Source organism: Phocoena phocoena, chromosome 3 (genome assembly GCF_963924675.1).
Source record: "Phocoena phocoena chromosome 3, mPhoPho1.1, whole genome shotgun sequence".
Classification (NCBI taxonomy): domain Eukaryota; kingdom Metazoa; phylum Chordata; class Mammalia; order Artiodactyla; family Phocoenidae; genus Phocoena; species Phocoena phocoena.
The window spans coordinates 52,512,849-52,525,032 of NC_089221.1; the positions used below are offsets into that span (position 1 = coordinate 52,512,849).

General features: G+C 37.6%; 1 protein-coding gene across 1 annotated transcript in view; it reads right to left on the reverse strand.

The window, feature by feature from the left end:
• Positions 1 to 12,184, reverse strand: part of TRIM23 (tripartite motif containing 23) — a 36,687-nt gene that overhangs the window by 14,975 nt on the left and 9,528 nt on the right. The window contains exons 3-5 of the mRNA XM_065873894.1: positions 10,927 to 11,048; positions 1,920 to 2,198; positions 1,162 to 1,344 (exon numbers count right to left, since the gene is read on the reverse strand). Of these exons, the coding sequence (XP_065729966.1) occupies positions 1,162 to 1,344; positions 1,920 to 2,198; positions 10,927 to 11,048 (584 nt within the window). The remainder of the gene's footprint in view (positions 1 to 1,161; positions 1,345 to 1,919; positions 2,199 to 10,926; positions 11,049 to 12,184) is intronic.

Below are 12,184 nucleotides of genomic sequence, written 5' to 3' on the forward strand. Positions count from 1 at the left end.
CTACATTGTGTCTGTCCCTGTACTTTATATTCCCATCTGAAAATATCCCTTTCTCCTCTATAATTCAATTTTAAAATGCAATTACCACTACCACCTAAGTTCCTTCCTTCTCTCCACAGCCAAACTTCTTAACAGTTAGACACACTTCCTAACACCCACTGACTCTTCATTTTACCAAAGGGTATCTCCTTTCATCTCACAGAAATAACAAATTCAACATCCAAATTAAACTTATCACCCTGGTCCCATTATCCCCTCCCAAATTCTTCTTCCTTCCCCACTAGAGCACAATATCACCATCCACCAGGTTGGGCAAGGTAGAAATCTAAGCATTATGCCTGACCCTGCAAAGTGCCTATCCAATCAATATTATCAATGAATCACTAATATTATCAGTAAATCACTATTCTACTTCTTTAAAATCTCAAATCCATGTACTCCTCTCCATTCTCACTACTCTAGTATTATGGGCCATAAACATTTCTCAAGTAGATAATTTCAGCAACCTCACAATAGGTCTCCTTGCTTCCAATCTTGTTGCTCCTCCATTTTTTATATTAAAGAGCAACCTTTCTTAATGCAAACCTGATTATGTTATTCCTATGCCAATTCTTCAACAGCTCATCACTGCCTGTAAGATAAAGTCCAAACTCTTTAACATGTCTAACAAGATGCTGCAGGATTTGGCCCTTAACTCTCCAACATCTTTTCTTGCCACGCCCCACCCCAATACTCAAAGCTTCAACCATAGTGAACTTAGTTAAGTTTCTACAATATGTCCAATTCTCACTTCCATGTATTTTAATATATACTCCCTCTCTGGAACAACTCACTCCCCACCCTACTCTTCTCCCTGACTAAATTCCTTCAAATCTCAGTTTAGACATCACATCTTCTAGAAAGCCTTCTACGACTTACCCAAGTTATTGCTGTTTTTATGCACACTGCCAGGGCATCCTGTACTTCCCCCACAAAGTAACAGTTACCACACTTGAAACTGGCTCTCTTCCATGATGGATTATAAATTTCCATAAAGACAAAGACTTTTTAAAAAACTTATTTCCAGTGACCAGTGCAGTACTGGCACAATATAATTGCTCAATAAATCCTACAAGGTGAAAAAGTGACAAGGAAAAGGGTGAGGAAGAAAAAAACCCATACATGTTCTGTGTGGGCCATTCCAATTCCATCTTCCACTATTTGTTCTCCTCCTTCAATGTGCTGAACAATTCCAACTAATTTTCTGGAATAATCTGAGATTTCCTCAGTGAAGGTCCGTATGCAATGAGCCATATCTAAAATTGATGCTCGGATCTGGTTAGCTTCTGGTTCCAATACTGAATGCTATAAGATGCAACATAATTATAGAAAAGAACTCACAGTATTGACTAATGATATAAAATGCTACTTAAATGGCTCCTATTAATAAAAAACCATCAGCCGCAAGAGGCTTTTATAACACATTTACAAAAAACACAGCATAAGAAATACTAATTTGCCTTTGCCCCGAAACTATTTACCTTTCAAAGAAATAATTTAAAATTAGGAAGTCAATTTATTGCTAAACAAGAATCCAAGAAACCCTCTCTAAAATTTTACCACAAGCATTAGTTCATCAACAGACATAATTATTATCAAAGTAATCCAGTGCATTACAAAAACAGGCACACAAAGAAAAGAACTTTTGTTTCATGCTGGAAAGCCATTTTTCAATGAAGAAAGAATCATGAGGACTCTGAAATTTTTGTTATAATATTCAGAAAATAAATCTCTCATTTCTTTGCATGCTACCAAGCTCAACTCATTCACCATTTACCTCTTCTTTGATCTCTACTCTTAGCATAAAAAACCAAGTCAGTGAAAATAAATGGTGGGCTGGTAAACTAGGTAAGAGTCATCCAGTTTAACTATATTCATACCTTGTGACCTTGGTGTTTTCCATATTCTTTGCAGACACAGCACATGAGTGGGCTAGTTTGACAGCCATCTTCCAAGCAAACAAACTCAATGGCATGCACCTGATGCTGAGAGCACATGGTTTTCTCATGAGGTTTATCAGCTAGAGGCACTCTCCTGTGCTTTGCTAATGTCTTTGTTGAATGGGTAACTTGGGAACACTCTGAGCACAAGTGGGTTGCACATACAGTGCAATATACAGATGCAACGTGAGCTTCATCTTCATCACAACGAATGATGCTCTGATGAACAAAAAAGTAACGTATTAAAACTGAACCCCTTTAACAAACAGAAAATGACTCACAGACGTGGAAAACAAACTTATGGTTACCAAAGGGGATAGATAGCAAGGGAGGGGTAGGAGAAATAAATTAGGAGTTTGGGATTAACAAATACACACTACTATATATAAAACAAGTAAACAACAAGGACCTACTGTACAGCACAGGGAACTATACTCAATATCTTGTAATACCTATAAAGGAAAAGAATCTGAAAAAGAATATACGTATCATGTATATGAATATATGTATCATGGTTCAGGTGTACAGCAACTGAATCATGTTGCTGTACACTTGAAACTAACATAGCACTGTAAATTAACTATACTTCAATTAAAAAAATTTTTAAAAACTGAACCCCAATCATCATAACATGCCAAATTTTGAGAGATTGGTTCAAGATGGCGGAGTAGGACATGCGCTCACTCCCTCCTGTGAGAGCACCGGAATCACAACTAACTGCTGAACAATCATCGACAGGAAGACACTGGAACTCACCAGAGAACATACCCCACATCCAAAGACAAAGGAGAAACTGCAATGAGACGGTAGGAGGGGCGCAATCACAATAAAATCAAATCCCATAACCGCTGGGTGAGCAAATCACAAACTGGAGAACACTTATACCACAGAAGTCCACCCACTGGAGTGAAGGTTCTCAGCCCCATGTCTGGCTTCCCAACCTGGGGGGCTGGAAATAGGAAAAGTAATCCCCAGAGAACTGGACTTGGAAGGACAGCAGGATTTGACTGCAAGACTTAGACAGGACTGGGGGAAACAGAGGCTCTACTCTTGGAGGGCACACACAAAGTAGTCTGTGCACCAGGACCCAGGGGGAAGGAGCAGTGACCCCACAGGAGACTGAACCAGACCTACCTGCTAGTGTTGGAGGGTCTCCTGCAGAGGCAGGGGGCAGCTAAGGCTCACCTTCAGGACACTGGCAGCAGAAGTTCTGGGAAGTACTCATTGGCACAAGCCCTCCCAGAATCCGCCATTAGCCCCACCAAAGAGCCTGCAGGCTTCAGTGCTGGGTGGCCTCAGGCCAAACAACCAACAGGGAGGGAACACAGCCCCACCCAGCAGCAGACAAGCAGATTAAAGTTTTACTGAGCTCTGCCCACCAGAGCAACACCCGAGCTCTACCCACCACCAGTCCCTCCCATCAGGAAGCTTGCACAAGCCTCTTAGATAGCCTCATCCACCAGAGGGAAGACAGTAGAAGCAAGAACTACAATCCTGCAGGCTGTGGAACAAAAACCACATTCACAGAAAGATAAGACAAGATGAAAAGGCAGAGGGTTATGTACCAGATGAAGGAACAAGATAAAACCCCAGAAAAAGAACTAAATGAAGGGGAGATAGGCAACCTTCCAGAAAAAGAATTCAGAATAGTGATAGTGAAGAAGATCCAGGACCTCAGAAAAAAAAAATGGAGGCAGAGATCGAGAAGATGCAAGAAATGTTTAACAAAGACCTAGAAGAATTAAAGAACAAACAAACAGAGATGAACAATACAATAACTGAAATGAAAAATACACTAGAAGGAATCAACAGCAGAATAACTGAGGCAGAAGAACAGTTAAGTGACCTGGAAGAGAAAATGGTGGAAACCACTGCTGCAGAACAGAATAAAGAAAAAGGAATGAAAAGAAATGAAGACAGCCTAAGAGACTGCTGGGACAACATTAAATGCACCAACATTCACATTATAGGGGTTCCAGAAGGAGAACAGAGAGAGAAAGGACCTGAGAAAATATATGAAGAGATTATAGTTGAAAACTTCCCTAACATGGGAAAGGAAATAGCCACCCAAGTCCAGGAAGCGCAAGGAGTCCCAGGCAGGATAAACCGAAGGAAAAACACACCCAGACACATAGTAATCAAATTGACAAAAATTAAAGACAAAGAGAAATTATTAAAAGCAACAAGGGAAAAACAAAAAATAACATATAAGGGAACTCCCCATAAGGTTAACCACTGATTTATCAGCAGAAACGCAGCAAACCAGAAGGGAGTGGTACAATATATTTAAAGTGATGAAAGGAAGGAAGCTGCAACCAAGAATACTCTACCCAGTAAGGATCTTATTCAGATTTGATGGAGAAATCAAAAGCTTTACAGACAAGCAAAAGCTAAGAGAATTCAGCACCACCAAACCAGCTCTACAACAAATGCCAAAGGAGTTTCTCTAAGCGGGAAACACAAGAGAAGAAAAGGACCTAAAAAAACAAACCCAAAACAATTAAGAAAATGGTCATAGGAACATACATATCGATAATTACCTTAAATGTGAATGGATTAAATGCTCTAACCAAAAGACACAGGCTTGCTGAATGGATACAAAAACAAGACCCATATAGATGCTGTCTACAAGAGACCTACTTCAGACCTAGGGACACATACAGACAGAAAGTGAGGGGATGGAAAAAATAGTCCATGCAAATGGAAATAAAAAGAAAGCTGGAGTAGCAATACTCATATCAGATAAAATAGACTTTAAAATAAAGGATGTTACAAGAGACAAGGAAGGACACTACATAATGATCAAGGGATCAATCTAAAAGGAAGATATAACAATTATAAACATACATGCACCCAACATAGGAGCACCTCAATACATAAGGCAAATGCTAACAGCTATAAAAGGGGAAATCAACAGTAACACAATAATAGTGGGGGACTTTAACACCTCACTGACACCAATGGACAAACATTCCAGACAGAAAATTAATAAGGAAACACACGCTTTAAATGACACAATAAACCAGACAGATTTAATTGATATTTATAGGACATTCCATCTGAAAGCAGCAGATTACACTTTCCTCTCAAGTGCACATGGAACATTCTCCAGGATAGATCACATCTTGGGTCACAAATCAAGCCCTGGTAAATATAAGAAACTTGAAATCATATCAAGCATCTTTTCCGACCACAATGCTATGAGATTAGAAATCAATTACAGGAGAAAAAATGTGAAAAACACAAACACGTGGAGGGTAAACAATACGCTACAAAATAACCAAGAGATCACTGAAGAAATCAAAGAGGAAATGAAAAAATACCTAGAGACACCACTGTAAAGCAATTATACTCCAATAAAGATGTTAAAAAATAAATACCTAGAAACAAATGACAAAGAAAACATGATGACCCAAAACCTATGGAATGCAGCAAAAGAGTTCTAAGAGGGAAGTTTATCGCAATACAATCCTACCTCAAGAAACAAGGAACATTTCAAATAAACAACCTAAACTTACACCTAAAGCAATTACATAAAGAAGAACAAAAAAAACCCAAAGTCAGCAGAAGGAAAGAATCATAAACATCTGAGCAGAAATAAATGAAATAGAAACAAAGAAAACAATAGCAAAGATCAATAAAACTAAAAACTGGTTCTTTGAGAAATAAACATAATTGATAAAGCTTTACCTGGACTCATCAAGAAAAAGAGGGAGAGGACTCAAATCAATAAAATTAGAAATGAAAAAGGAGAAGTTACAACGGACACCGTAGAAACACAAAGCATCATAACAGACTACTACAAGCAACTCTATGCCAATAAAATGGACAACCTGGAAGAAATGGACAAATTCTTAGAAAGGTATAACCTTACAAGACTGAACCAGGAAGAGATAGAAAATATGAACAGACCAATCACAAGTAATGAAATTGAAACTGTGATTAAAAATCTTCCAACAAACAAAAGTCCAGGACCAGATGGATTCACAGGTGAATTCTATCAAACATTTAGAGAAGAGCTAACACCCATCCTTCTCAAACTCTCCCCAAAAAATTGCTGAGGAAGGAACACTCCCAAACTCACTCTATGAGGCCACCACCACCCAGATACCAAAACCAGACAAAGATACTACAAAAAAAGAAAATTACAGACCAATATCACTGATGAATACAGATGCAAAAATCCTCAACAAAATACTAGCAAACTGAATCCAACAATACATTAAAATGATCATACACCATGACCAAGTTAGATTTATCCCAGGGATGCAAGGATTCTTCAATATTCACAAAGCAATCATGTGATACACCACGCTTATTTTTGGTTTTATTTCCATTACTCTAGGAGGTGGGTCAATAAAGATCAGCAGACTTAAAAGCTTTTGCACAGCAAAAGAAACTATAAACAAGACAAAAGGACAACCCTCAGAATGGGAGGAAATATTTGCAAACAAATCAATGGACAAAGGATCAATTTCCAAAATATATAAACAGCTCATGCAGCTCAATATCAAAAAAACAAACAACCCAATCAAAAAATGAGCAGAAGACCTACACAGTCATTTCTCCAAAGAAGACATACAGATGGCCAAGAGGCACATGAAAAGCTGCTCAACATCACTAATCATTAGAGAAATGCAAATCAAAACTACAGTGAGGTATCACCTCACACTGGTTAGAATGGGCATCATCAGAAAATCTAGAAACAACAAATGCTGCAGAGGGTGTGGAGAAAAGGGAACCCTCTTGCACTGCTGGTGGGAATGTAAATCGATACAGCCACTATGGAGTACAGTATGGAGTTTCCTTAAAAACACTAAAAATAGAATTACCATATGACCCAGCAATCCCAAGCCTGGGCATATACCCAGAGAAAACCATAATTCAAAAACACACACGTGGGCTTCCCTGGTGGCATGGTGGTTGAGAATCTGCCTGCCGGAGCAGCGGACACAGGTTCAAGCCCTGGATGGGAGGATCCCACATGCCGTGGAACAACTAAGCCCATGCGCTACAGCTGCTGAGCCTGTGCTCTAAAGCCTGCGAACCACAAGTACTGAAGCCCACGTGCCTAGAGCCCATGCTCCACAACGAGAGGCCACCGCAATGAAAAGCCCACTCGCCGCAACTAGAGAAGGCCTGCTCTCAGCAGCGAAGACCCGACACAGCCAAATAAATAAATAAATAAAATAATAAATTTTTTAAAAATAGCAATTCCTATTTAATAATAATTTTAAAAACACACATGCACCCCAATGTTCATTGCAACACTATTTACAATAGCCAGGTCATGGAAGCAACCTAAATGCCCATTGACACAAGAATGGTTAAAGAAGACGTGGTACATATATACAATGCAAGATTATTCAGCCATAAAAAGGAACAAAATTGGGTCATTTGTAGAGACATGGATGGACCTAGAGACTGTCATACAGAGTGAAATAAGTTCAGAAAGAGAAAAACAAATATTGTATACTAACGCATATATGTACAGAAAAATGGTACAGATGAATGGGTTTGCAGGGCAGAAATTGAGATAAAGATGTACAGAACAAACGTACAGACACCAAGGGGGGAAAGCAGGGGGTGGGGGGTGTGATGAACTGGGAGATTGGGATTGACATATATACACTAATATGTATAAAGTAGTTAACTAATAAGAACCTGCTGTATAGCACAAGGAACTCCACTTCACTGTACAGTAGAAACACAACATTGTAAAACAATTATACCCCAATTAAAAGAAAAAATAGAAAATACAAGGAAAGACAAAAAAAATTATTTAGAGAGGTAACTGAGACCTAGGATGAAAGTAGTTTACTCTAGAAAGGGATTCATATTTATTTTTTCATGATTTTATGGTATTATCAATAGTGGACCACCTTAATATGAGTGCAAAAATGGGTATTACTTGCACAATCCAAAGATTCAAACTCTGAATCTAATTCTATGCAATAGCATGTCTGTTTCAACTGGTGTCCTGGCTTATTGTGAATGTCTTCTGCTGGATGTCTCATCTAGGTGTGGGTTTGGTATTTGACTTATGCCTCCTCACCACTGAAAGCCATTAAAAAACCCAGACATTTTCCTGAATAAGCTAATGCCCTCAGGGCAAAAGCACATTCTTTGCTCCTGTATCTCAGTGAATTTCCATTTTCCCTTCAGATTTGGCCTGATTTTTTGTTCCTAACTTATCAAGTCTTTAATGCTTTTAAAATAATTTTTAGTGAATTCATTCCACTTTATTTATTTTCAGCAGACGAGATAGTGTCTATAACCAAGCCTACCATTACTGAGATAATCTCTTGGAACTTTTCACGATAATGAAATCATCTACTTGTTTGTGTCATCAACTAGGTATAAGCTGCATGAAGGCAAGAACATTGTCTTAGTGTTTTCTGCATTTACAGCACTGAGCACAGGACCTGCCTCCCAATAGGTAATTTTAGTATTAATAAAAGTAGCTCCTGTGTACTTTTAGGATCCTATTTCAATCCTTTACCCTCACCTCAGTGTCAGACTTCTAAAACATCTGAGTAAGCATCACAGGATGTCTCTCTTCTACTGTCTCCTTTACCTCCTTCCCATTCATCTTTATTTCCTTCCTAGAATAGACTTTCCCAGGTCTACGGACTGAACTGTGTTCTTCCAAAATTCATATATTGAAGCCCCAGCCCCCAGTGTTACTGCATTTGGAGATAGGGTCTTTAGGAGGTAATTAGGGTTAAATAAGGTCATAAGGATGTGGTCCTAATCTAGTAGGTGGCATCATAAGAAGAGGAAGAGACAGATCTTCCTCCCTCTCTCCCTGTGCACATGTCCTAAGGAAAGGCCAGGTGAGCACAGGGTGAGGTAGCCGTGGCCTACAAGCCAAAAGAAGAGGTCTCAGAATGCCAACACCTTGATCTTGGACTTACCAGCCTCCAGAACTGTGACAAGATAAATAAATTTCTGTTGTTCAACCAAAAAAAATAAATAAATAACATGCCAAATTTTGAAATATAAAAGCCCATAATCTTTTTTTAACTGACCAGACTTTATACATAAAAATATACTGGTAATTAAGTACAAAGGTCATTTGCTACTCATTTCTATAGGTAAGTGAGAAGGTATTTCCAAAATTGATTATCAATACATGCTATGAATTTGAGGTCAAAAATAAAACCATTGTTATAGATTCACAGTCAGTGCAAAGATATCTTCTGCACAATCCCCTCACTTTACATGCAAGAAACTGACAATAGAGGATAGAAGTCTTTTTTTTTTAAGACTGAAAAAACTGATAGTAAATACATCCTCACTGCTTTAAATATTACTTGTCAGCATGATGTATAGAAGAAGAGAAGCACAAATGTTATTTAGATAACCAAGTGAAGCTTTTAAAAACACAGATGCCTAGACCCCAACCTGAGAAACACTTATTTCTCAATAGGTAGAGATGAAGTGGAAGCTGTGTATTTTTTCTAAAGCTCCACAGGTGAGTCCACTGCACTATCCTGGTTGAAAATCACTGATTTAAGAAACAACAACAACAAAAACCCTATGTTATATGTAAACTTTTAAATATTTATAATTTTTATGAATTAGTAAAAAGCATTATGAGTTATAAATTTTACATGTCAGATATTCAAGAATCTTTGAAAACTTTTCTGCATATAAAAGGCCATAATTAGAAAGGGAAAGATTTGGTATAAATTTTTGCAGAAATAAAAATTAGAAAATATATCAATGATGTCATTCAATATCACACTAAATAAAAAAGTGAACCCAAAGTTAAACAGTTTTGTTTGCAATTATGAGAAATATATACGTGTAAAATTAAAAGTCGTGTCTTCTGTTTTCCAGACCTGATAAATAATTTATAAGACCAACATCAGATAATACTCAATGGCTTTCAAAATAAAGATAAAAGATAAATCATGGGAAAAAACTGCAAATTTTAGAAAACAGTGCTTCAGTTTGAAATCCATTTCACTGATTCGCTTTATATAAGGAAATCATAATCTAATAAAAGAGAAGTAAAAAGCAATCTGACATGTTTGCCTTCATACTAAACATGTGGTTTTAAAGTTGATCATCAAAACTATTAACTGCTATTTACTACAACTATTCCTATAATCAGAACAGTCTATGAGCTATGCAGACAATTTTATGTGTTAAAAATGTATTTTAGGGGCTTTCCCTGGTGGCACAGTGGTTGAGAGTCCGCCTGCCGATGCAGGGGACACGGGTTCGTGCCCCAGTCCGGGAAGATCCCACATGCCGCAGAGCGGCTGGGCCCGTGAGCCATGGCCGCTGAGCCTGCGCATCCTGAGCCTGTGCTCCGCAGCGGGAGAGGCTACAACAGTGAGAGGCCCACGAACAGAAAAAAAAAAAAAAAATGTACTTAATTTGTGTTAATGGTCTTCTAATATTTACTGGATACTTACCTGTCTGGATAAAGAGAGTACATCTACGCACAATTTAACTTTTCATGAAGATATTTAATAGTAATTCCCTCAGGAGCTACTGCTGTCTTTAAGGCATTCTGCCTCTACACTAAAAGGCACCTTTCATGGAGTTCCTCTTTCTCTCTCTGTGCTTTACTGTTGAATGATTCACTTTTGCATCCTCTGCTTTAATGTAGCTTACACATCCTTCTTATTCATCCATAATCTTCTTACTTTTTCACTTTACCCTTAGATAGAATTAATGATGATAAGGAAACAAGTTTATACACTAAACATACTTTGGGTACAGCATTTCCAGAGAATTCAAATTTCAGTTTTACTTTTGTTTGGTTGGGGATTTTGTTGCCTTCAGAACTATAATGTAATGAAAAGTTGTGTTTCTGGAATCCTACCTGCTGGGGTAAGTAAGGTAATATTGTGCATCTAATAGCAAATATTTTAAACTAAAAGAAAAAATTCATGCTCATAACAAAAATTTCAACAAGTTCAATCACTACCTCTCCAGATATCCCAATGGATTCTTCTGCAGCTCCATACTGACCAATATGTCCATTCTGTAGTCGTTCCAAAAGCTCCAATAAAGCAAAATTTTTTTTCAATCCCCAGACACCTGAATCTCCTAGAATATAAAAATAAAAACTAAATCTAACAAAAGGGAATATTATTTATTTTACCTCAAATCTCAATAGTAATTTCTGTCTCATAGTTCAATCATTAATAATGTCTAAATTTTAAAAATTCAAAATTTCTCCATTTTCTGTTAATGCTATAACAGTTGTCTTAATATTCTCTTTAAAATACAGAACTCCTTAGCATTCTAAGTAGAAACATATTTTAAAGTTCTATTATTTTTCTATAATTTAACTTTATAAATCCTATTTTGTCACCAACTTTTACTACATATACTAAAACAAGTGCTTTAAATATTTTTAACAGCAACCTACAGTAAGAAATACATTTCACATTACAACCCAGGATAACACACACACACACACACACACACACACACACACACCTGAAACAAAAGATTAACACACCAACATTCACCCTCACAGTTTGCGACACACTCTGATGGTTTTTGTTCTATTTCTTTTTTAAAAATCCTATTCACAACCAATTAAATTGATTTTATGACCACAAATAAGCTATGACTCATGTTTGAAAACCACTGTATGAAAGATACACTTAACCAAAAATAAGTCCATCTCTAAGTAAACTGAAACTAGAACAGCTAAAGATAATATTTTCCCCACCCCTCATCTAACCTAGAACCTAATAGCAGTCAGTGAACATATAAACTCTTTCTCACACAAACACACAGAGCTTCACACTAAGGCATGACAATAGTCCCTTTTAGGTAGATAAGAATCTAGGCACATCTGAATAAGGACCAATGCTTCTTTTCCCCAGAATTGACCATAAAAGGCCAGGTGAGCATTCATATGTGCACGCATGTGTGCCTACACAATATGGGCATGTGCATACACACATGCACATGTGCAAACACACACACAAACTCTTCCTAAGCCTATAAATAAGAGCCAGATCCTTCAGCAATTAGAAGGAGTATCTGTCTGTTATCATGAGCTTCTATACAACAAATACCATCTGACACAAAGCTGCCACCTAATACATATTCACTGAAAAAGCAAATAAATAAAAGGATGATGGGGTCATTGGCTACATGGCTCCCCTTCCTCTTGGTCCCCCTTTTCTAAGGGAGGAAGGGAGGGAAGAAAAAAAGGAAGATGAAGG